Source organism: Chrysemys picta, chromosome 25 (assembly GCF_011386835.1).
Source record: "Chrysemys picta bellii isolate R12L10 chromosome 25, ASM1138683v2, whole genome shotgun sequence".
NCBI lineage: Eukaryota > Metazoa > Chordata > Testudines > Emydidae > Chrysemys > Chrysemys picta.
In genome coordinates, this window is record NC_088815.1 from 6,332,207 (window position 1) to 6,359,239 (window position 27,033).

Here is a 27,033-nt window from a genome sequence, read left to right on the forward strand (position 1 = left end):
TCTCACGGCACAGACCCGGCTGGGCTCTGCCGGAGAGCTCGGGGGCCGGCGGGGGGGAGCGTTTCTCCGGGAACTGCTGACACCACCGCCTGTGCCCGGGACAATCCCAGCCCCCGCACTCCGCATGTACTGCACGTTTTGGGTGTCGTCTTCCCCACCCCTCCCGTCCTTTGCACTTTGGTACCTTCCACCCCTGAGCTCCCGGGGGCGCCCGTCAACGGGGCTGGAGCGGAGCCGCTTCGCCCCCGCGCCAATCCGGATCCGGCCCCCGCCCCGCGGGGGCTGCTCCCGGCGGAGTCCCTGCCCCGCGCCCCGCAAAGGGGGGCTGGGAGCAGCCCCCCCTCACTCCTGCAGGCCGGGGGGCCGGGAGCGAGGCGTGCATAGCTTTGGGGGGGCAGCCTTGGTGCCCCCCCCTCCTGCTCCCTGGGGAAAGTGGGGGGGCTGCCCCTTTGCACCCCGAGAAACTTGCAAAGCGGAGGAGAAATAAATAGCAAGCGCCACGACGAACAATCCTATTCAGAAACCAAATCTGCAAACCCCCCCCCCCCCGGGTAACCGTCGTACAGCTACAAGGGCAACACTCAATTAACTAACCCCCCCCCCACATTCTCCAAGAAGAGAGAAAAGGGAGGGGTAGTGGGGGGGGGAAGCCCCCCCCAAACTTTGCTGATCTCGAGTAAAAAAAGGCAAAAATCAACCTCCACCCCAATATCCCCCCCCCAAAAAAAAACCTCCCAGGGTTAAAAAAATCAAAATAAAAACACTGAAAAGCCCCCCCCCAACCAGCAACACGGTGCCGGGGGTGGGGGCTGTCAGCAGGGAGGGCAGCTGAGGACAGGAGTGGGGGGGGGGGCTCGCTCCTCCCCCCCCCGCGTCTGGCGCGTTGGTCGGGCCCGGCCCCGGCGGCTCATTGTGCTCGCTTCACGCCGGCCCAAGATGGCGGCGGCGCTGGAGAGCCCGGCCAGCCGCTAACTACAATAGAGGGAGGCGAAGGGGAGCGGGCGGCCCCCCCCTTCCCCAGCAGCGGCCCCCCCGGCCCGCACTCTCCGAGCGGCTTCTCTAGCATGGTGCGGGGCCGCCGCCGCCTCCTCCCGCTGCCGACATGGGCGAGAGGCTGGAGCTCAGGCTGAAGTCGCCCGTGGGAGCCGAGCCGGCCGTTTACCCCTGGCCGCTGCCCGTCTATGTGAGTATCGGCCCGGCCCGGGAAGGGGCCCTGGACCGGGCACCCCCCGCTCCCGCCCCCCGTCCGACACCCTCTCGGGGCACCCCTTTCTCCCGCCCCCCGTCAATCCCCCCGGACCCTCTCTGCTTGCCAGACCCCCCCGGCCTTGGCTAGTCCCCATCGGGCTCCCCCTTCGGGTCCCTCCCTGCTGCCTGTCAGCCCCCCCTGTTTTGGACACTGCCCTGCCCCAGAGCCCTTCCCCCCCACCCCCCGCCTCTGGTCCGGGCACCACCTTCCCCGGACCCCCCGCCTGGGCATCCCCGCTGCCCCCTGCTCTGGGTATTCCCCATTAGGGACCCCCTTCCTCAGCCCCCCCCCGAGCCTGCTCTCTGTCGGGACACCCTTGCCACAAGTCACCCCTGGCCCTGACCCCCTTCAGACTCTGCCTTTCGCCAGTCCCCTTCCCCAGTTTCACTTTCGTGGGTTGTCATCCACAGACTGTCCCTTTCCCTCAAAGGCTCCTTGTCCTTGGTAGCTCCGCTCATCTGTCTCCCAAAGAAAACCCTTGTCCCCACCTAAATACTCCCTGCCCAAAACAGCTCTCTACTCCAGGCAGCCTCTGGTCTCGCCAGGCCTAAGTAGTTCCCACTCCTTCCACAGAATCCCTCTTTTTTATTCCATCGTGTCTTATATTTTCTGCCCCCAAACAATCCCCCCCAAATCCGCTTGGGTGTCTTTGCTTCCCCCCGAATCCTCAGTCTGTTACTGTTCCCCAGTCATCCTGTTCCATGTTCTGAATGCTCATCCTCCCAATGGAAGAAATTCCTGTTTATCCAACCCCTCTTTCCTAGCCTTCATCCCCAGTTGCTCCCTCGCTGCCTGTCAGTTGCCATCCAGCCACCCCTGTCCCCAACAAGCCAACACCTCCCCTGCTTCCAACCTAGCCACCTTTCTAGTCTATGGATTCCCCCTGTGCCCTCAGATAATCCCATTTCCTCTGGACCCCCAACCCAAACAAACAATTCCTTTCTATAAATAAACCCTCCTGATGCTGTTGGGCATTATTATATCATTATTTTTTTTAAGCCCTCTGGCACCCTGCTTCTCACCCACCTTGCTCTGCTCTCTTCAGTCCCCTTTCTCCATTCAGCCCAGATTTGGATTGGATATTTTCTGTCACATTCAAAGTTTTTCTTTGGGGCTGTAGCAATTTGTAGCATTTGAATTACTGTCGTGTAAATAAATAACTATAGGATGAAATATAGCAAAGGGTGGGTTCTTTTAGTCGGCTCAACTCAGGGTGGTGTTTCTCTTAGAAAAAGTGGATTTGACCTCTAAAATTGGTTGGACTTCACAGATAAACAGGGAAGTATGGGGAGAGGACAGCTAATAAAGTTTTTCTTGAAAAGTCCCTTAGTTCCTCTGACAGGTTAATAAAATTGTTTCAGACTAGGCTCAAGAAGGATTTGTTATTTTACAAATGTGAACTGGTGGTTGTGTGGGGGTGTCTCAACTGTTCTGACCGGTTTGGGAAGGAGGTTAAGGGTGTGGGGGAAGGGGGAGAGTGATCTTAATTCCCAATAGGGAAGGGAGGGTTTTGGAATTTGTCTGGTTGCATAATTGCAGCTTTCCTTGACTTTTTTGAATACTTATTTAAATAAGTATTCATGTAAATTACCTTTTTATTTTGTCTAAAGAGAATTCCAAGTCAATTTTTCTGTTGACTACACATTATAATCCACACCTTCTCTCACATATGACACTGATTTCCCATATGTGTATATTTTTTTAAATAATCCACAAACTTGATTGCCTTTTTCTGTCTGTTTTGAATCAAAGTGCTAGATATGGGATCCCTGAAAATGAGAATTCAAGTTCAAATTAGTAAAAGCCTCACCAAGGAGAAATTTTAGACTGTTTGTCTACTTTATATACGGTTAGATGTCAGTGCAAAACCAATCTAGCCTCGGCATCAAATATTTATCCGCTGCCATGTAAAAACAGTGTGTGGATTGGTTTGCAAAAAGAAAGTCAGGCAATAGTCTTCTAAAAACTGGTTTGGGTGCTGTTGGCTTTCTTTGTAGTGTTTTGGTGTTTGGACATGCTAGGACTTAGTCTAAGTTTCTTGGTAATGCTCATGCAACTGCAATTATATACTATCTTGCTTATGGCAGGGGAGACCACTGCATACTTGCTTTCTGACTTTTGGTGCTGTTGGATGTGGCTGTGGTTTCCAAAACATCTTGCATATACGAGGACTTGCTATTTCTGATCATCCTACTCCCAGAGCCTAAGCCCTCCAGCACAAACTAGTTAATGCAGCCTTTCCTGTTTGGGCAGCTCTGTCATTTGTGTGTGCGCGCGCGCGCACTGTACTTGAATTGACAGAAACTGAAAGTTTAATAGTGACCATTTCATGCTTGTTATCACATATTAACTTGTCTCTGGAAGCTGATTATATGTAGCAATAAATATTTTCTTGCATAAGTTAAGGCTTAATCAGGAAGGAGGGAATGGATTGGTGATATTTGTTTGAATCTCCTTGCTTAAAAAAGGAAACCTGAATTTAATGTTGTTACAACTTGTGAGGTAGGGATAAAGAAATTATCAGGGGAAACTTGGCCAAGTGTTTCTAGGTTGCATCTATTCTAAGATGTCAGAATATGCAGACTCTCTTTTACAGTTCATCAAAATGTAGTGGGCTGGGTGTCTATCTGCATATGCTATCTAAGATGTAAGAAATGCAGTAGAATCCGAACATCCTGTCATTAAAGTGGCCTCTCTGGGTTGCATATTTTTTCCTATAGTGATACAGAAGTGAATGGTTCATCTGGAGCTAATGAATATTTTGTACCGCAGCTCTGCTGAAGAGATCACGCTCCATAATATTTTTGTGTTCTTGCTGCAACTTCAGCCATTGCAGCAAAGAACTGTAATGCTTTAAAAAGAAATCCTCTTTGAACATTGCAGTGTCTGGCCTACTCACATTGTACTGTACTGAACGGTAGACTTGATTTCCCTCGTTGGCTCAGACTCTAGTTGGCAGCAGGGTGTATGTACCGTTGTGGTTTCAGAGCTTGGCTCTGTTTGACGTCAGCAGAACGTTTCTTAGTTTCACCACTGACTCCACTTGCTTCTTCGTATCTAGGAGGCAAGGTGGGGTAACTTCAAAAATAATTTTTTAAAGATTTTTTTTTTTTGTTTAGAAGCATCCTTATTTGCAGTTTCTCAAGGTTTATACATCTCTGTGCCAACATTATGAGAGAGAATTTGTTGGGGATGGGGAGGAAAAAAACAGCACTTCTCTCTAATTTATTTCTGAGAGCCACATGAATGCTGGAGAATCATATTTGCAGTATCAAAAGTTGCGTAGGTGTTGTGGAGCTGCTGTTTGATAGCACAGTTGTGTGATTTAACATTGTATTAGACAACATTTGCAACTTTTTATTTGTTACTACATCCAGACTTTATCTCACTTAGCAGAATGTTTTATGTACCATGAAAAAGTCTTAGATTAAAAATGTTCATATTAATGGTGACTGGATGTTAGCAATTTAATTATGGTATGATTTTATTATTTGTTGTAAAGGACAGTTGCTTATTTTGTGTACAATACGAAAACTGGGATCTCCTCAGACTGCTGAATTTGCATAATAGCTCAGCTGACAAACTGATGGCTGTCAAGATGTTAAAAGAAACCTGGGAGGGTGATGTGAAACGTGTATTTCCCTACAAGACTAATTAAGACCGTGGGAGGAGAGAGCAGTGGTGTTACAGATACAGCCTCCCACTGGCTTACATACAAAACTGAAAGTATGACTCTTTCCCCGCCTTCTGCTTTCCTCAAAGGAAAGGCCACAGTTTCCTAATGAATACATGGTGAGCAGTTCTGTCCATAACGCACTGTGATGAGTAAGTTGAATAGTGCATGGTGAGTAATCTTTTTCCCCCCCATGACTCAGAAAATATTTTCTGATGTTGACCTCTGGTTTTTATGAGTGTCCTTCTTAATCAGAGCTGAAGGTTCTTCTGTATCACAGCTTAACTCCTTGACTTCCCCAAATCCTGCCCAAAAGTGTGCTTGCATTAAATTCTCAAGTGTCTAGAATATTAGATCTTGTACTTTGCTTCATTTATTGTATTAAAGCTTTATTTTAATGACAAATGACAAGTTTAATAAACCTAGATCTATTCTAAATGACCCAGATAAGGTTTTCCTTACTTTTACTCTGCTGGCCTCTCACTTCACTTAGAATCATTTGCTCAAACGTCAGATTTCAGGTATATAGACTAATACATAGAAGATGTCACTCCTGTTCATACTTCAGGATTTTTTTCAAAACCTGTGTATCTATGTTTTGGTTGCCTACTGCCCCAAGATAGATAGAAAAGATATGAAGTTTGGGGTCTTCTCACAAGCAAGTTCCATTTGCAAAAATCTGATGAAAAGATCAATCCCTGTTATCTCTGTGTATAAGCTGGAGTTTATACTGGGGCACTATTCCTAGACCTTGTTTGCTGGCTGGGTGCCGTTATGCAGCCTCGCTCAGGATGAAGTATCCCCTTCAGAAGAGGGAGCAGCCTGTATGACTGTGCAGTCTGAATTTTAAACCTTCAAACTAGCAGCTGTGATGATAAATCTGGGCTGAATAATCTGAGAATAATTCACTGTTCTATTGTTGTTTGTGCGTGATGTTTTTATTCTCATTGTCTCTTTCTGCTGAGCTCGGATGGCAAAAATATTCCATTGGCCAGCAAAATGTTGTCATAGCATCATTTTTGCAGCTGTTTGAGTGAGGCATGTTTTGGCGTATGTGTCTACTACTAAGAAGTAATGAAATATAAGCTTGATATAGTATTGACTTTATTTGTACAGGTGGGTGGGTGCACAGCATCTTTTTTTGCCCACTAGCTAGGAAATCGAGGCTGTGACACACATGATATCATTCTGTCTTTAATGGAATGTGTTTGCGCTGAAAGCTCAGGGGCAGGCACTAATGATTAAAATCACCACGCAGCAGTGTGTCATCTTTTTTAAATTTATTAAAGGTTAACTACAGAGATGAATAACAAACCCTGTTTAAGATCTTGTGCCCACTCTGATTGTGGGAAGCAGCCCTGTCTGCAATGTAATTGTTTGCATCAAAACTGTGTCTTCCCTGACTGTTAAGGAAAGAAGCTTCAGTGGACTCCAATGGTGTGCTGTCACCTAAAGTTTTCCCAGTGGGAGTGGTGATGGCAGTAGCTCTCCAAAAAAATAAAAAAAAATAAAAAATAAATCATGATACAGACTTCTTAATCATCAGAATCTGTGTGTGTGATGGTGACTCACAGAGCTGGGAAACGTTGGAGCTGAACTGATATTTGTGGCGGTGGGGAACTTTTTCAAAAATGTCACTACTGTAGAAAAGACTTTAGAAGCTTTGATGTCTTCCCCTTCTCTGACCATCCAAACCCTGCATGCCCTTTGAACTTTAGTGCTGAGTAGGCTAAATATGGGTAATTACTGATTTGATGATTTCTCAAGGTTGTATGGATAATAAAGTATATTGAGAGAAATACTTTCTAACCAACAAAACAAACAGAAGCAAATGGCAAAATGAGCATTGTAGCACGATTAACATAACATAATTTGTTTGCATTGTTGTTATAGCTATGTTGGGCCCAGGATACTAGAGACACAATGTGAGTGAGACAGTATCTTTTTTGGGACCAACTTCTGTTGGTGAAAGAGACAAGCTTTTGAGCTACACAGAGCTCTTCTTCAGGCCTGGGAAAGAAATCTTTCCTGAACCCCTTCTTCTGGCCTTCAGATAACGCCCCCCAGCTTCAACAAACTCATCATCAAAAGCAAGTTCCCCATAGACCAAGACACACCAACTCATAGCAGCACCAGAGTCTGCCTGAACAACCTGCAGACACATCTCCAATGCCACAATGATCAATACCCCTTGCAACACACCTTTCAAGGTTGATGGGTCCTACACATGCCTATCACAACATTCAGTGTACCTCATCCAGTGCACTAAATGCCCAAATAACAACAGTGTGGGTGAAACCAGACAATCATTATGCTCTCGAATGAACTCACACAGAAAAATGATGGAAGACGAAAACGCCGTCACGTCACCTGTGAGTGAACACATTTCGCAAAACAATCACTCCATATCTGACCTCAATCCTTGTCCTCAAAGGAAACCTGCAGAACATCTTTAAAAGATGAGCCTGGGAGCTTAAAGTAATAACGTTGTTTAGACACTAAACATCATGGTCTTAATAAAGATACTGGATTTATGGCTTATTACAACAATCTGTAACCCACTGACCCCCCCCCCCCGCCTCCCCTTTTTGTTTTGTCTTCTGACTGCAAGGGTGTTTTAGTGCCATTTTACCTTGAATGATCCCTTAGAATATGTGTTACCTCCTTACATTAAATAATCTGTTCCACCTTATATTTAGCTGTGGTGTTCTGAGGCCTGGTCTGCATTAGGAGATTAGGTTGGTATAACTTCATTGCTCAGGGGTTTGAAAAATCCACCCCCCCCCCCCCGAGTGACACAGTTAAACTGACCTAACCCCTGGTGTAGACAGTCCTAAATTGCTGGGAGAGTTCTCCCATTGACCTAGCTATCGCCTTTCAAGGATGTGGATTAGCTATGCTGACAGGAGAACCCCTCCTGTTGGGGTAGTTGTACAGCTGCGTAGCTGCAGGGTGCATCGGTGCTACTGTAGCATTTTAAGTGTAGACAAGCCCTCAGTGCCTTTCCCAGACCCAAAGAAGAGCACCGTGTAGCTCGAAAGCTTCTGTCTTTCACCAACAGAAGTTGGTGCAATAAGAGGTACTACTTCCCCCACACTGTCTCTATAATGTAATTTGACAATTTCCCCCCATTCTCTTCAAAATGCAAAATGAAACAAGGCATGTGCTCACAATGAGGTTTTCTGCTCTAGTTCAGAAGGTGAAAATATTGCCACCCTATAACTTTTCACACCCCTTGGGGTGCCATAGAGTAGCAGTTTATCTTCTCTGCAAAGGCTCTTGTCAAATATAATTTACCGTGGGTGATAATTTACTCAGATTTCTAAATGGTTTGATTTGCAGCTGAAACTGACAACACAGTACCTGTATTTGCATCCTAGCAAAAGCTCAGTAAGCAAATACCTTTCTCTAAATCCTTCTCCCACTTCAAAACGAGAACGCCATTAAAATTGTTAGGCTACTGTGTGAAAGTACCTTAAGGCTATTTCTTCTACAAGTCTGTTACTGCATCCTTATATTTGAGATATCCGAGAGGCATTTACATGAAATGGAGGTTGTCAAAGATTTTCTTTTTTTGTAGAAGAGATGGGTGTTAACGCCGACTGTCCTGGCCAAAGTTCCAAGTGTGACAATTATATTTTATTTTCCAAAAATTCTCCCTGCAGTTTCAATTGGACACAATATAGAAATGTTTGTGCAACTATAAGTTCTCGAAGTGTTGAGGAAAATCCATCTCGCCATATGCAGCTTCCACCCTTCTCCCCTATGGCAACCCACTTATGGAGAAGATTGTCCTTTCAAGTATCAGTCACCCTGATGAATTGTACTTCCCCTGGGAGCTTGTGAAAGATATCTTATCCCTTGGTTTGCAAGATTTATGGGATATGTAATCACCTTTCTCCCCAAACAGTCATACCTCTACTTTCACACTTTCTTTTTTCTTTCCTGCTCACCTTCCCCATTCTTCCTTTTTTGTTTCTTTGTTGCAGCTCTTAGACTTAACCTTTTGAGTACCCAGTTAAAACCTCCCCATGCAGTAATGAATACACCTGATCAATAGTATAGTAAATAACAAACTTGTCCATTGTATTAATGACATTTTTTTGATTATGTATCTAATAGTTTGTATGTGGTGTATTAAGATACTGTTTGCAGTTGACTTTACTTTCTCTTCCTAACAAAAGTTGCTGCAAGAGAGAGGGGGAAAGAAGCGCTCACACCAGGAGTCCATGAATGCAATGAATTTTGCAGTTCTTAACTTGCAGATGAGTAGAATCATAGAATATCAGGATTGAAAGGGACCTCAGGAGGTCATCTAGTCCAACCCCCTGCTCAAAGCAGGACCAATCCCCAGACAGATTTTTACCCCAGTTCCCTAAATGGCCCCATCAAGGATTGAACTCACAATGCTGGGTTTAGCAGGTCAGTGCTCAGACCACTGAGCTAAAGCCAAAAACTAAAATTGGACATGTTGGTTATACTTGCCACATACCATGATTTGGGCTCCTCCGCCACTTAAAAACCCACCAATGGCAGACCTCATCCTTGCATCGAGGGATAGCCAAAGACTTGCCATGTAACTTTTGTATTCTGTAGATACTGGTCTTCCAATGAATCATTGTTCATTCGGTGCAATAGACGTAAATAAATGTAGTAGAAACTAGTGGAAGATGTTTAGTGCATGAAGCAATTTCCTGGCTAGATGAATGGTTAAATACTCATTAATGTGTTTAATTCCATTATCATGTATAGTATAGAAATGCAGACACTAGAGAATTAAGGAGTAGTTGCTATTTTTAGGACATAAGAGGACGGCAAATTATGTTTTACAACAGGAAATTTAAATGATGAATTTTTGTAGATCTGATCAGAACTATGAATAACAAAGATGGTTTCTTCTCTGCAGTCTTTTTTTTTTTCTTTTTTCTTTTCCAGTTTCATAAGTGAATGAGTGACTTTTTGAGGAAGCTATGAACAAAGGATGTTTTGGTGTGAGACTAGGGATCTGGGGAACTAATGGAGACAGTTATGTGTTGATTACCAAAATAATCAGTAGTGTAAAGAGAAAAGCCTTGAAAAGTTCTGAAGCAGCTTCTTCCATTTAATATCCCAAATATATTGTTAGAATCTGCCGACACTAAAAAGAAATGTTCAGAAAACTTCTGTTAATCAGGTAGAGCTCCCAATGTTGCTACTAACAATAGAGCTACCTAGTGAAGAGGCAGTCCAACCTTTTTAGCACCATCATGTATCCCTTTTTAGATACAAAGTTAAAAACTGCTCTTAGCTGTTGTAGTGTTCTTGTAGTGTGCACTGTCAAATAGCTGCTTCCTGCTAGTCCAGATGTGGTGCATTTCAGTGTTATGGGAGGTGTTCCTTTTAGTTTGGATATCAATTTGTAAAGCCCTTTGGTGTGAAAAGTGTTCAGGCAAGATTTTGATAGTATAGGGTAAAAATCTGTTACCAGTCAAGTCAATGGGAGTTTTGCCATTGACTTCTGTGAAGCCGGGATTTTACTGTCTTCAGTGAATCTTCATTAGATGGCATAAACAGGTTGGAAGTGCTTAGCCTTTGACTGAATTTTTGCCTTTAAATCAGGAATATCTTCAGATATTAGAGAGTTATGACGACAATATTTACCAGCCTTTAAAATTAATCTGGTCTTTGAAAGCTTTGACAGTCTCATTACAAGTGCTGCATGCAGTATGAAGTCTGTGGTGGGTGTAACTTGTTGGACTGCCTTGCAGTCCAACAAGTTGAACTCATTGTAGGTACAGATCAGTAATTCCTTTCATTTTATTTTTTGGTCTCAACACCCTCAGAAACATCTTTCTTCTCTAGGACCTCGAGACTCCTTCAGGAGTATAGGTTTGTATTCTGGCATTTCGATGTGTCCATCACTGTAAGTAGGAGTTCGCCTCAGATAGTTATGGTATTTCCATCTTGGATTAAATGAAAACATTTCCTAAAATTTAAATCCGACTGTATAAGGTACCAAATCAGCCACCGAATAAATAGGTAATGGTGTATGGGTGGGTATGTACATAAATAAAACTTAAGCGGTGAACAGAATTTCCTCCTCCCATTGAAAACAACATATATACATTTTATAGTTGGGTTCAAAGTAAATGAAATGCAGTTTGTCTCTTTAAAAACATGTAAAAAAATAAAAATTGCTCTTAACATTCTTCTGGATAGTGGTATGTTCAAATCCGAAGGGCCCCTGTGGCTCTTGAAGTCCATCCCATTTCCCTGGAAATGTTTAATGGTTGCTTTTCATTGAAGGTCAGTATAGGGTTTATTCTCTTGGGAACTCTTCGTCACCAAAAGATGCTGAATTCATTGGAATGCATTTGGTAGGCAAATTCTGTTAACCCATTGCACAGTTCTAAAACTCCTTAACGTTAAACACACCAAGTTCTTTTGACTAATGCCCTTGGTGTCTCAATATTATCTCAGAATTTTGGAAGAAAATGTCCTTATCTTCTAATTTTATCCTTTTCGATTACTCCTTTCCCCATTCCTGTTCCTAATGGAACTTGAAATTAACATGACTTTGACTTATTTATGTTCAAGCCATTAGTATGGTTTTGGGACTAAGTGTTCATTTGTATCAGGAATAACATGTGCAGAGCATTCCCTTTGCTTAGGTCCTACCTAGCGATATAAGTTCTGTCAATGAGAACTTTTTGGCAACCGCCTGCGTGGACACAGATTTGGTTTATTTCAGTTTAATTTAACCCTTTTCCCAACTAACTTGACTTAAACCAAAAAATCATGTTTATACCGGAATAAGAGTGTCCATATCCAAACTATAGGTTTGTCTAAACACACAAGTTGTACCACTTTAGCTACACTAGTCCCACCCTTCTTACTGTGGACACAGTTTTACTGGTATAATTTTATTCCCATATGGTAGTGGTTTTCAACCTTTTTACATTTGCGGATCCCTAAAATATTTTGAATAGAGGTGTGGACCTCTTTTGAATCTTAGACATAGTCTGTGGACCCCCAGGGCTCCGTGGACCACAGGTTGAAAACCACTACTGTATGGGAAGGAGAACAAGCTATACCAGTATAAGCCATGTTCTACTGATGTAATTGTGTTCACACTAGGGGTTGTACTGCTTATAACTGTTTCGGTAGAAAATTGCACCCCTAACCAAAGTAGTTAGTACAAAAATAATGTGTAGACTAGGCCTACACTGGTATATATTTACACATTGAGTTATACCAGTGCAGCTTTCTCATGTAGACAAGGCCTCAGGCTCTGTTTACACTACAGTTTACATCAGAATAAGTTATGTCACTCGGGGATGAATAAATCCACCCTTCTGAGAGACATAAGTTAAGCGCCGGTGTGGACAGTGCTATGTCGGTGAGAGAGCTTTTCCGGCTGACAGTAGCTTCTGCCACTCATGGGGGCTGGAGTAGTTAAGCCGATGGAAGAGCTCTCTCCTGTCGTTTTAGAGCAGCTACGTTAAAGAACATACCGCTGTAAATTCCTTGGTGTAGCCGTGCCCTCAGTCTCTTGTTGGATAGATCACATATTAACAGAGAGATTGTCTCAAGGATACTTCCCTTCCAATGTGCTATCACATGAACCACTTCAATTGCACAACATTTGCAACATGTTTCTCAGGCAGCTACAGCAATTGCTTATGTGGAGATGTAAAAATATTTAATGCATTTTAGCTGTTTTAGTACAGTGTAGCAGGTGGAGACGAGGAGCCAGCGCTATATGGTCCAACAGTTCTGCAATCTAGATCTATTACTCCTACCCATAATATCTATTTGGTTCCCATACCAGTTTTGGAACCTCTAATCAGGAGCATATTTTCCCCATTAATTTATCTTGGCCCCAAATTCCCATTTTTCTTTTCTTTAGCAAAGCTTTTTTTTTTTTTTTTTGGTGTCCCTTAAGAAGGCATTAATGCACTGCAGGTTTTACATGATGTCTTCTGGCCAGCTGTGTGTAGCGCTATAAATTACTTGAAGCTTTGATTGGAGCCTTGGTTGTGGTTTATGACCTTGCTATGTGAGAAATAATCTTTGAGCTCTAGCTCTTTGATTTAATGAAAATAAAGAGAATGGGGGCACATTGTCTGCAGGAGGGAGTCTAGAGATGTCTTTTTGCTTTATACCGCCTCCTTGGTGTAAGGAAACCTTAGTTGCAAGGCAATTCAGAGGAAGCTTCTTGCTCCAGTGTGTAAGGGAAGTATTGTGTTCCAGTTGCTACACTGGTAAATAAATGACACCAACCTACTCTTAGCTGAAGGCTGATGGCATTAATGTGTCTAGCCCTGCAGTATGAAATATTGCACAGATATGACTTTTTAGCTTTCTCTTCACTTTGTATTCAGAGGGTCCTGAGGCATGCGAGTATGAGCTCACCAAAAATTGGTAGTGCGTATGCCAAAGGGCCTGAAACTTCTAAGAGAGAGTTTCTAGCTGCACTGGAGATCTTGAGACTTCTCAATTCATTCGGTTCCCTCCCCAAACAGTGTCTTTCCCCCTTTTTCCCCATCATAGCTGGAAATGCTTCTTACATGGGTTTTCAGACTTTCACCATTGTCTGTAGGAATCCAGAATGATTCCTGTCTTCAAACACTTAGCTGCATGTTTGCCTAGACAGGCTGAAAGATAGGTTAAAACTTTGTATGCCCTAAATCAGGGCATACACAGATTTTGGCTGCACCTATAGCACTGGATTTTGAAAGAGAGCATCTGCATGCCACACAGTAATGTGGCGCACTCTCCTTCCCCTTTCTATCCCTCTGGGGCAGCCATAGCTCAGAGTAGAACCATATTGACACCTCTTTTGGCTCTACAGAAAACCTTTTCACTTGAGCACAAATGGAAGAAACCTGGGGGATATTAAAGACACAGTTGACCCACTGATCACTTTACTTCAATGGGCAAAACAGGCTGTTTTCCTTGTCCCACCTTTGTGATGCCATTGCTAAGCAACCTTGTCTGTAGGTGACCACAAGGGTGTATGCACCCCTTGATGGTGTGCTTACCATTGTGGCCAGCGGGGCCATGTTTTTGCTAATCTGCAGATTGGCCCTTTGCAATCAAAATACCTTTATCAAAGCATGAGGAGGTGCAGCAGTATTCTGAGACTGGCTAAGCAGTTGGGAGAGCCTGAACTGCTGCGATTTGGTGGCCAGGAGAGGAGTAGTTTCCAAAGTAAGGCCAGCTTCTGCCATGAGGGAGGTGACCCAAGCACAGGCAACATAGAACTGAACAAGCATTTTTTTTTTATCAGTTTGCATCAGCTGCTGCTTCCTTTGAGTTGTACTGACTGACCTAGTAGTCATTGAAGGGCTCATGAGAGACCTCTTCCTCCTGGGTTGCAAATGCCTGACCACAACTAGCTTGCACATGCCCAAATGGTCTTGGGCAGCTCTTGCACAGTTCTGAAACTAGGCTTTGGACATCTTTCTTTGGGGAGGAAGTGTCCTAGTTGCTAGAATACTGAAAAGGGACTAAGGGGTCCTGGGTTCTATTCCTGGATCGTCCATTGGCTTGCTGAGTCATCTTGGCCAAGTCACATTCCCTCTCTTTGCCTCAGTTTCACCATATGTAAAATGAGGGTGTACTGACTTAATCAGTACATCTCAAAGCACTTTACAAAGGAAAAGTGCTATAGAAGATGAAGGTGATATTATCTGTAAGACCACCTCCTCAGTCCAACTTATTTGTGTGTGCCCATCCTCAACTTTTCAGTATGCGAAACCACCCCCACTGAAAAAATCTATTTCCTGCTTGTACTTCAGAATACCCCATAGAACCCTTACACAGGGCATAGTGTATTTAAAGCACTCTACAGACAGTGACTGATCTCATAAATATTCTCCTAATTTTACAGATAGGGGAGAATAGGTAAATAGGTATTTATGCCATCTTAAGTTTTAGAAAACGTAACCCTCATGAGACTTGCTAAAAATATAGACTGCAGGACAGTTGTATGAGAATGAACTAAATATAAAAGGACATGCATCTGGAAGAGTGCTAGGATGTGGTTTCTCGCTTCAGGCCCTGATAGTAAAACATTTTAATTGAATATGCATTTAGAAAAATGATTAAAGTGACACTTTCACAAATTTAAGAAATAGCTTTTTGAGATTCACTTTACATTAAGAACCTTTTCATCATTAAAATAACTCCTCCCCCTGTCCCCCGTAAACATACTTGGGTGTCTGCGATGCAACGCTATCATGATACCTAGCAATAATTCTGAGATCCACACCTTTAAGATTTAATGTGGGAAGGTTTCTTTAAAGAGCACTAAAGCAAAACAGTGTAAATGGAGGGAAAAATTGTAGAGAAGGTTATGTAGTATTTCCTATTCAGTATTGCAACACTGGCCTTCATAATAACTGGGTAGATTGCAGCAAAAGTGTTGTAATAAACTGTCAAAGTTTGACATTTCAGTCTGATATTGTAGGCTTCTAATTCAGTTCTTTTCATTGGAAATTGCTACTGTATTAAAAACAAAAACATAGCCTTTTACTGAACTATTTTACCTATCTGTTTACTACTGTCTAGTACAGGGGTCGGCAACCTTTCAGAAGTGGTGTGCCGAGTCTTCATTTATTCACTCTAATTTAAAGTTTCGCGTGCCAGTAATACATTTTAACATTTTTAGAAGGCCTCTTTCTATAAATCTATAATATATAACTAAACTATTGTTGTTTTAAAAACCTTATTTACTTTACAAATATTTAAGAAGCTTCATTTAAAACTAAATTAAAATGCAGAGCCCCCTGGACCTGTGGCCAGGACCCAGGCAGTGTGAGTGCCACTGAACGTGTGCCATAGGTTGCCTACCCCGGTCTAGTAGTAGTGTCCGCTACTGTGTTTGAACAGTGCTTAGTCCAGTGGGGCCCGATTCTTGGTTGATTCCCAGGTAATACAGTATGTAATGTAATGTAAACATGATTAATCCTTAATATCTGCTACTTCTAGTCTAGATAATGAGAAATATAGATGAAGATTGCCCTTAAAAGTTTGGTTTTCCTTGAATGACAGTCACAGAGAACTTCTTAAAAGAAAATGCTCAAACTTTTCAGGCAATATAAGAAATAAAAGTATATTCTAATCACAACAAACAATTCTGATAACAATAGGGAAAGGGAGTGGAGCATGGGATTGAGACCCATGTTCTAGTCCCAGCTCTGAACTTGCTTAGGCCTTGTTCATATTCAGAGTTCCATGATTTAATTTTAATTGAATTTAAAAACTGGTTCAAAACGGTGAGGCTATTTGATTAATTTTAAACCAGGATTCTATTAATTTTATCTTAATTCAATAAGGAGTCATACTAAATCAGAATAAACCAGTTTAAATTTACTTGAGTTTACACATTAAACTGGTTTTGCACTAGTTTAACTAAATCAGTTTAAAATCACACATTTAATTCAATTGGTGGAATTTGTATAGAGACAAGATCTCAGTGCCAACTGGGGCAACTCACTTTTTTCCCCTGAGGTCTGATCTACACTTGAAAATTAGATAGATATGTCAGTGTTGTTCAGAGCTGTGAAAAATGTTGCGTCCTAGATGCAGCTAAGTTGATGGAAGTTTTCTTCTGAGAGGTGCATTAAATACCATTAGTGTAGGAAGTGTCTATGCCATGGCACTACCATCACACGGCTGCAGAGCTGTAGTGTAGACATACCCTGATGAGTGTGTTTTCCCCATCTGTAAAAAGGGATAATTCTTTATCTCCCTCACAGGAATGTGGAGACTCATGGTATGTCTACAATACAAATGCTACAGTGATGCAGCTGCTGCAATGGAACTGGGCCGCTGTAGTGCTTTAGTGTAGACTTGCCTGCAGTTATACTAACAAAAGGACTTTCATTGGATACTCTGGGGAACTGGTTTAAGATAACACAGAAAATAATCCGCTGGTATCAGCTGCATTTCCACTGGGCTTGCCGGTTTAATTGTACTGGTATATATGTATACTGGCAAACCTTTTCAGGTGCAGATATGTAGGCTGGTATTTTCAAAAGTACCCAGCATTGACTGGCCTACTTCTTTGAAAATCCAAACCCATGATATTGTGGAGTGCTTTGAGGTCCTGTACAAGTACTAAGTTTTAACAAAATACCATCTTAAGTTGGAACAACTTGATATTTTTCTTTGGGTACTCAATTCTGCTGAATCAGTGACCAAATGATTTTCTTTTTCAAAGCAGTTGAGACAGATTGACTTCTGAAGCATATGGAAAGGCATAGCCATGATTATGGAATATTGACTTTTTTTCACTGATGCTCCTTTTCTTCGTGCAAATGATACTTTTAAAAAAAGGATTTTAGGTAAATTAATAGGGACTAATTCTGCCTTTAGAAGCTTATGCTTCTGCAGGACTCCTATTATGGCCAGCAGTACATGTACCAGGGGCACAATTGGACTTTCATATTATGCACAGTGTGTACATGTTACTGTCATAATAAAAACCACCTGTTTGATATGGAAGTACTTTTTTATTTTTTATTTTTTTCAGTTGAAGAGCAGGAAACCTGTTTTATTTAAACTTCTCCAGTGTTGACCTCTTGCTGTTTTCTGGTGTAAAGAACACTGGAACCATAGAGGAATATTATTTAATCATGGGCTATTGATCACTGATGGATGTACATGACACTTTAAATTGTATGCTTTACGTGTATGCAGAGATCAGTTGATCCTTGATAGGATAATTTTGAAATCGGAAGCTATGCAATTGTAACCTCTAATATTCTTTAAAACTTGGCAAAATAATATTAAATTAAACAACAAACTGTATTGATATAACTTTGGCTTGGATTTGAACCTACAAGTTGATATGTTTTAAAATGGTCTAAATGCCATTCTTGTTGTGTCTTGCTGTGGTTATAATGATATTACAGCCTATTGCAGTTGATTACTGCTTTGAGGCCCTAGCAATAGCTACCCCCAGGGAAAGGGCGGTCTCTTTTCGTTCTCTGTTTGTACAGTGCCTAACACAGTAGGTTTCTTGGCTGCGGCGAGGGCTCCTAGGCATGACAATTATACACCCAAATAATAGTGCTAATAACAGACGTTGCTTCGGCTTTAAATCTGAACCTCTTTTTGCTTGGGTGAGTATGTTTGAATGATGCATGGAGTGTGGAATCCAGTATCCTAAGAACTGGTACTGTGATACTGTTAGTAGGGCTGGTCGGAAATTTTTCCAGCAAAACTGTTTTTTGATGCAAAATTGTATCTTCAATGAATTATTTTTGCAAAATATATCTGTTTTTCCTTGGAAAATATCATTTTCCCCCCCATCAAAATAATTTGGCTGGAAAACTTTAGATTTTAGCTGGAAACTCAAATGTGTGTGGAAAATTTCAATGAAAATAAGAGTTTTGTTTTTCATCGGATTTCAGCAGGAAAGAATTTGGATCACTTCTAGCTGTGTGTTAATACACTTACACATGATAATAACTAATTATGAAAGTGGCATTGGACGTTAATGGTACTTGCTGTCAATTATGGACTGCATCTTTATTTTTGATACTTGTAGTTTAGATGACATTAAAGAGATAATGTTTCAGTATGAAATAATGTGCATTCATGTTGTTGAAAGGATTCCAAATATCTTACAAATGTCATAAATACAACTTCACTATAGAAATGCAGCCAGACCAACAAACAGCACCTAGCATGCTCCCCAAGAATGGGGGAAGGGGAAATTTGAACTGGGCGAATAGAACCCTTTCCTCTTACAAAAAGTGCTATGGGAGCTCTAATTATATACAGAGCAGACAGGACCTTTGTTTCTTGAGACTCCTCCAAAAGGTCTTTACATAGTATAGTGTGTGATACTTGGTTAACCTCCTTGGAAGGATGAAAAGTTGAGTTGATACTGTTTGGGAGTTGAATCTGTGATTCTAGGGAGTTGAAACCTGCTGCTTGTATAACTCAGCTATCCTCATCAGCGTTATAGACAATTGTAGGAGCACAAACAAGACACCTGACAACTGTTTAATGGTGTGTATGTATCTACTCCTATGAAGTCTTATAAAAGACAAAATGCCAGTTCAGCTTTAGTTTTTTTTAAAGGTGATCGTCAAAGGAAATGAAATTGTGCCCTTCTTTGCCTTTATTATAAGTGTGTGTGGTGTCATGTCTCCTCTTCCCCCCCCCCCCCCTTGGTATTTTACTTTTTAGAAATATCAGGATCTCAAGTCTAGCGTGGCTGGAGGACTGGAAGGCAATGTTAGGGTTTGTCTGCACAGGGAAGTTTTACAAATTAAAATTATATAGTTATACTAGTATGATCCCTCATGAGGACACTTACTCTGGTGGGAGAGTGACTTTTTTTCAGTTTATTTTAAATCCAAGTGACAAGCGAAACTGAAAAAGGTGGTCTTATGCTTGAATAAGAGTGTGCATATAGGAGGTTAAGTGGGGTGGAGTTATACTGGTATTAATTCACACCTTAAGTTGTACCAGTGTATCTTTCCTGTGTAGAAAAAGCTTTGTGTTGTGTGATTTGTGTGTGTAGTGAGATTTCTGCACTTTAACCTGAAGGGCTAGGGAGTTGACTTTATTAACAAGCAGATTTTCTAACCGTTTTTACAGGGCATTTGAATTATAGATAACAAAAATGACCTATAGTCCTGGTCTACTTGGAGTTTTTGTACCAGTATAACTGTCTGTTAGGGGTGCGGATTGATTTTTTTTTTTTTTTACAATAAAGTAGAACCCCAAGTGTGGACCCAGTTATACTGGTATAAATGTGCTTCTGTTGGTATAGAATTGGTATATATTCTTCTTCCCATATGGGAATATACTCTACTGGTAGATGTAAATTTATACTGGTGAGCTAGGTTCACACTAGGTGTGTGGTGTGGCTTTTTTAAACTGATTGAATTATACTGATATGGTTAAAAAGGTATGACTTTTGTGCGTAGACAAGCCCATAAATACTTGCAAGAAAAAAATCTACAAGGAAGACTAAACTTGCCATTTGTGGTATTTCTAAGGCTATACTATGCTACAGACTTCTGCTGGCACAGCTGTGTCGGTCAGGGCTGTGAAGAGGGGTGATCCCTGACTGACAGAACTGCTGTTGGAAGAAGCCCCACGCTTATACTGTAGCTATACAGTACCAGCAAAGCACTCCTAATATGGACATGGCCTGAGTTGAAAAGTTAAGGGAAATATGAATGGAGAAATGAGAATCTTGAAGAACAGGATAGTGAAACGAGTAGTTTCGTTAATGTATGCAATGTCTGTATACACCCACTCCTGGAGTAGCTGGATCCATGCAACACTCAAAGGTTTTCACAGGGTGGAGTGTTGCTGTTGGATCTGGATCAGGACTTTAGACTGGTGGGGCTGAGTTCTGGAGACTTCACAGCATTGGCTTCCTAGCCTCTGGATTAGGAAGGTGACTTTTCTCTACCTCTGTGGTAAATTAGCTGCAAAATGGCAGTGGGAGACCACAAAGGATAAGAGCTCTAGTCGGTGTGCAGAAGAGGTGCAATTTCCCAATGGAAGATGGCTGCCCTCCCTTTCTTCTTGGTGGCTTTCTTCTTGAACCAGAAGATTTTATTTGGAGTTAACAGCCATAGTCAGTTCATCCCATTCATTTGGAATACCAAGGAATGTGATTAAAAATAACTTCTGTTTTGAATTTCAATGCCATTGAAGCAGAATGAAGTAAATTGCTAAATTGATTGTGTGCTGTTTTGCCCCACAAGTGAATTTTCTGGTGTGTGCAGCATAATTACAGAGATACTTATTTGCACTGTTGGTGCTGTTACACCGTTGATTCCCATCCACACTGGCATTCCACCAGTTGAGAAGGGTACAGTGGCGGATGATGTGATGGGTAGCATTGCTTGGAGCAAGCATTTGGATTCAAATCTGATCACCTGTGGTGTGTTAGGAGCATTTTTGTGTGTGGAGCTATGGAATGTTACAGAGCATACAAAGAGGACCACATGGTGGTTAGTAGGTCCAACTTCACTGCTTAGCCAATTACTTGGTTTCTGGTTTCCTTTGTTAGTTTTACTCCTGAGGTATTTTGTGTCTGCTGCCACCCCTGGAAAGTTCTAGGATTTTCATGTCTACACTAGCACTTATGTCGGCAAAACTTTTGTTGCTTGGGGTGTGAAAAAATCACACACCCCCCCCGAGCGACATAGGTTTTGCCGGCATAAGCAGTCATGTATACAGCACTATGTTGGCAGGAGATATTCTGCCGCTGAGGTAGCTACCATCAGTCATTGAGCTGGTTTTATTATGTTGACAGGAGAGCTCTCTCCTGCCTCGACATAAAACAGCGAGTGATCTTTAAGTGTAGACGTGGCCTGAGTCTGAGACTACTGATCCCAGACAGCGTGATTCTTCAGTTACAGCCTTAAGTTCGGACATTCTAAAAATAAAACCCCTTCCTGGCAGTCTAGAGAGCAGTTTCTTTCATACCTGTGCCTGTCAGTAGGTTAACAGATGTTTGCCCTTCCTTATCTCTATCCCCTTTCATTGTCTCCTGAGATTCCTGTTCAAGCCAGTACCTAATTAACATATTACCTGTGTGTGTGCAGGTTGCATGGCATGAGGATTTGCTACCACAGTATTTGTCCTTTACCCCATGCTGAAATTGGTTTTTAAAAGTAAGACTTGATGTTATGAAGCCAAATTTAAAACTGGGTGTGTATAATAGGAAACCTACATATCCCCAAATTTGGCTGTGAGAAATACGGATTTAGATTGTGTATAACTTCCATACCACTGAGAGAGAATTCAGAAATCAGTAAAAGTCTATAAGCTAGGTGTGTGCTACGCATGGGACTAAATAATATATATACTATATGTATAAGTGATCGCTATGTCACAAATGTATTCTATCATGCGTCTTTGATCACTTTGCCTGCAGTCTGCCCTTGCACAACTTTTAAAATGTCAAACATCCCCCATTTTTCTTTTAAATCATCTGCATTTAAATGTTTCCTCTTTTCCTCAAATGTGGAATTTCTTACCCACAAGCCCTTCAAAAATTACCCTGCCTGAGGCCCAGGATGGGAAATTCAGATCTTGGAGGCTCAGCACTTGCTTTTTGTTCAGGAAAGTTTTTTTTGTAATTAAAAAGTTATGACACTAGGTTATTTTTAGAGATTTCTGTGGTGCCTTCTGAGCCCTTTACAGTTGGATGCTTGGTAACTATGGCTCTGGGCTTTGCAGGATGGATACAATAAAATATTTAGAAACCCCCATAATTTTCCTAAAACAGACTTTTTTTCTGTAACGTGGCACCTGTCTGATATGACACCTGCACAAGGATTTTATTGGCACTCATGGGATGAGACCTGCAGAACTCATTTGTGGCTTTACCTAAGTAATATGGTATTCCAAACACATGCCAGTAGAACCTTTGTATCACACAATCCTGTGTGTGTATGTGTAATGCAATGGACAATTTCAATGGCTTTATAGTGGTAGAAAGGCTTTGATGTAGCTAGTGTTTGGTGTTGCCAGTTTTTATCACTAATATCCATTCTTATTGTTTAGTTGATAGTTTATTTTAAAAAGCCGTTTGCTGATTTAGAATCCTATTCCACATATGGAGATGTAAGCGTGAGCCAGATGCTCAGTGGATGAAATCAACTGTTTGTTATGTAACTTGCATTCAAACACCCACCTCGCACTAGTAATCCCCAAGGGTATTGACAATAAAATTTCTTATTTTCAAGAAGTGATGGTGACATAAGTGAAAGGGCAGTTTTTAAAAACGGTTTAGTGGTCTCTGGAAACTCGAGAAAACCTAAGAAGCTTTATTGTCTCTCGAGAAATGTACATTTTGAATATATTAACTGGGCTGGGTGGCAATTAAGGACTCCTGCCTCTGTGTAACTCCTAATCTACTTTAGAAGGTTGAGTCCTGTAATCTTTGGGGATTGATATGAATGGTGTTCTCCAGATGTCTGTTTGAAACTGCTTCTCTTCTCTCTCTCTTCCCCCCCCCCCCCTCCTTTAATTTCAGGACAAACACCATGATGCTGCTCATGAAATCATTGAGACAATTCGGTAAGTGTTCAATGTAGAACTGGACAGAACCTTTTTTTTTTTTTCATGTTGGTATTGCTGTATGTCTCAAATTAGACATTGGGTGGGGGGAAGGAGAGGGGAGGGGAATCAAAATACAGAGGAAGACAGCAGTCGAATTATGCTGTAGCACAGGCCTGCACAACTCGTAAAGTGGCGAGGGCCATATTACTCCAAAGAAAACAGCTGAGGGCCGAAACCCCCCGAGTACCCCCAGCCCCCCCCGGAAACACAACTACCCCCCCAGCGCTGCCTGCCCCACGGAAACAACCCCCCCAGCGCCGCCAAAACACCCCCCTCTCCCCCCCCCCCAGCACCACCTGCCCTGTGGATACAAACCCTCCTTCCTCAGCGCCGCCCCACCAAAACAGCAGTATTGAACCACGGTAATATGTTATAGCGGGCCTCTAAGGTAATATAATTAAGGTAAATGAAAAATGTCTTTTTGCTGGAAGTAGAATAAGATCTTCCCCTCACTTTGTAATCAATTGCCCTGTTGAATGAGGTGTGAATGAGGAAGGCATGGAAGGCAGCACCTCCAGACAGCTGCAACCCTTGGAGAGGGCAGGGCCGGCTCTAGGATTTTTGCCGACCCACACAAACAATTTTTTGGTTGTCCCCCATTTTTTTCCCGTGCCCCTCTGCCCCCAGCCCCGCCCCAACTCAACCCCTTCCGAACCCCTTCCCCAAATCCCCAGCCCCGCCTCCTCCCCCGGCGTGCTGCATTCCCCCCCCCATTGCTTCCTGCGGGCCCCCCACGACCTCCCGCCCTATCTCGCCTCCGCTCCGCCTGCTCCCCCGGGCATACCGCTGCTCCGCTTCTTCCCCCTCCCTCTCAGGAGAGGGAGGGCGGAGCAGCGACGCATTCAGGGGAGCAGGCGGAGCAGAGGTGAGCTAGGGTGGGGGGGGGCGCAGGAAGTAACGGGGGGGGGGGGTAGAGGAACCACTCCAGCTCACTTCTGCCGCCTCCCCTGAGCGCCCCGCCACTTGGCTTCCCCTCCCAGCCTTGCTGTGCAAAACAGCTGTTTTGTGCGCGGCAAGCCTGGGAGGGAGGGGGGAGAAGCGGAGTGGCGGCGGCGCGCTCAGGGGAGTAGGCGGAGGCGAGCTGGGGCGGCGGGGGCACTTTTTTCCCATGCCCCGGAGTCAGCACCTATGATGGCCAGTGCCAGAGTGCCACCCCTAGAAATGTGCCGCCCCAAGCACCTGCTTGTTTTGCTGGTGCCTGGAGCTGGCCCTGGGAGAGGGGATGGGAGCCAGACTAGATCAGTAGAACAGGTCAGCCACCAATTCGCCACTCGCCTCCTCAGCCCCCCTCCCCCGGCTCGCCTCCTCAGCCCCCGCCACTGCCCGCTCGCTCGCCTCCCCAGCCCCCCTCCCCCGGCTCGCCTCCCCAGCCCCCGCCACTGCCCGCTCGCTCGCCTCCTCAACCCCACACCCCTCCGGCTTGCCGGCTCACCTGCCCCCCCCCCCGCCACTGCCCGCCCACTCGCCTCCTCAGCCCCCCCCCTGCCACCGGCTCACCTGCTGCCCCCTGCCATTGCACACCCGCTCGCCTCCTCAGCCCCTCACTCCTCCGGCTCACCTGCTGCCCCCCGCCATTGCACACCCGCTCGCCTCCTCAGCCCCTCACTCCTCCGGCTCGCCTACTCACTCCCCGCCACTGCCCGCCCGCTCGCCTGCTCAGCCCCACTCCCTAACCCGCCGCTTGCCTACTCACCCCCCTGTGGGCCGCACAGTGAGCCCACCTACTCAACCCCCACGGGCCGCACAGTGAGCCCACGTGGGCCGCATGTTGTGCAGGCCTGCTGTAGCAGAACTAAACCTGTACACTAATCAGATTTGCATAACAGTGCTGTAAAAAGAACAGGAGTACTTGTGGCACCTTAGAGACTAACAAATTTATTTCAGCATAAGCTTTCGTGGGCTGCAGCCCACTTCTTCAGATGCACTTTCTATAAAAATGTTTTTAGAGGTGCACTTAGTGATGAGGTGATGCAGTAATTTCTCCTCCCCAGGCCCGCAACTTAATCTTAGTCTGAAACAATCTGTTCCAGTCCGTGGTGGTTCTAACTGAAATTGTACAACAGTACCAAATTGTATGTTGTGTTTTTTTTTTTATAACGAGGATTTTAAAATTCAGTCTTTGGAAGCATAAGGCTAGGAACTCAAACAAACAAACAAAAACAAACCACCACCACCATCTACTGTCTCTTGTTAAGTTCTGGCCCAATTTAAGCTTACACTATTTACTTTTATTTCTTAAAATATTTCACTGTGGCTACAACTGTGCAGTGCCACTGGCACTCAGAATAGTCGGGAGGGCTGCCTACATGAGCATTCCTACTGTTAGTGGAGCTGCATCAGTGGGAGGGTGTGGCTGAAATACTACTGTAAAGAAGGCTGAGCGTAAGAGGGTTGAATGTTTTCAGGCACCATTACAGCCACACATAGTTGTGACACAGCAATAATTCATACTCGCTGTGGTTTTGGCAGCATTAGGAAAAATTTGCTGGGCAGAAACAGTCCCTAATACAACTGGGTTTTTTGTTTATCCACAACAGAGAGTCATATTTTAAAATTGTTTTCAAGCATACTTGGCCTGTGTTTGTGGATAGAAAATAATGTTATCCATGTGAAGGGACTATGGTTTAGCCTTGTTCCTGGACGTTTTTTTTTTAACTCACAAAGGCCTTGTCTAAAACTTTTTCAACCATTGCTGACAGCATTTCAGCTGTAGTAACATTAGTAAGGTTGGGAGCCCTAGCTCTCTGGCTCGGACATCTGTTTTCAGTAGCACGCCAGTTAAACTTGCTCAGAGCAGGTTTAACTGTTGCGCTCCTGAAAGTGGCTGCTGGAGTAGCGCAGTCACCTGCACTAGGACTTTCTATGTGCACATCAGCCAATGGCAAGAAGAGTCAATGCTAGAACACAATTGGGCCACAATCACGTTTCACAGCTTTATTGTAAAAATGTGGATTTCTGTAGTGCATCGTATCAGGGGGTAGCCGTGTTAGTCTGTATCTACAAAAACAACAAGGAGTCTGGTGGCACCTTAAAGACTAACAGATATATTTGGGCATACACTTTCGTGGGTAAAAACCTCACTTCTTCAGATGCATCTGAAGAAGTGAGGTTTTTACCCACGAAAGCTTATGCCCAAATAAATCTGTTAGTCTTTAAGGTACCATCAGACTCCTTGTTGTTTTTGTAGTGCATACAGGGCCTTAAAATACTCTTGTAACTATCAGTCTTACCCATGTACCAAATTAACCACAGTGCATACTTCTTGCTTATGCTAGTAAGTTGTCCTATGGAGGTGTGAGGTGAGAGGATACAGAGCTGACCACTGGCTTGAAAAGTTGTGATATGAACAGTTGTTTGCTGCACACTGGCCTAGTTTGTGGGGGAAAAAATTGCAGAGATCAAAAAAGTGAGGTTTTAAGGAGGTGTCTTCATTAGAAGAATAGCAAGAAATGTAGTTCACAGATACTTACTGTTATGTTTTTTTTGTAAGGTGCTGAATGTCCTAAAGAGCAATGAGACGAGAAATATTAGATTTAAGATTAAGTCATTTGGATACAAAATGCCTCTCTCACATTGGCTGTTTGGGACATTTTGTGCACTTTTAGCCTATTCAAAATAAAACCAGGTCACTTTTCAGCATAGTAAAATGAGGAAAAGTGATTTTACAAAAATGGCACTTTTAATCAACAGATCTGCTTCCTGTACACATGCAATCATGTCTTCTGATTTTGTCTAAAATGTGGTTCTTTTATGTTGCGTATTTTTGCTACTATTAATTCTACTGCAAAGTCAACACAGAGATGTGGGAGAGAACCTGGAATATTTATAACATAGGGTATGTCTATACATACAGCTGCAGCGCATGTGGTGAAGACGCTCTCTGCCAATGGGAGAGCTCTCCCATCCTCATAGAAAACCCACCACCGTGAGCAGCATAAGTTATGTCTGTGGGAAAACCGCTCCCGCTGACATAATGCTGTGCACGCAAACGCTTATGTTGCTCTGACTTATGTCGCTT

The 27,033-nt window shown here is 43.2% G+C and overlaps 1 protein-coding gene across 21 annotated transcripts in view; it reads left to right on the top strand.

Annotated features, from left to right (window-relative positions):
- The first annotated feature begins 887 nt into the window (after positions 1-887).
- Positions 888-27,033, top strand: part of DOT1L (DOT1 like histone lysine methyltransferase) — a 105,310-nt gene continuing 79,164 nt past the window's right edge. For 7 of the 21 annotated variants that reach the window (XM_065578658.1, XM_065578660.1, XM_065578647.1 and 4 more), the window contains exons 1-2: positions 902-1,183; positions 22,930-22,973. Coding sequence is in view for 16 of the 21 variants with exons in the window: in XM_065578647.1 (XP_065434719.1) it covers positions 1,103-1,183; positions 22,930-22,973 (125 nt within the window). In the remaining 5 variants the exon portion in view is untranslated. Of the gene's footprint in view, positions 1,184-2,804; positions 5,094-22,929; positions 22,974-27,033 lie in introns of those variants that run through there. The other 14 variants (XM_065578657.1, XM_065578645.1, XM_065578643.1 and 11 more) reach the window with 7 other exon arrangements.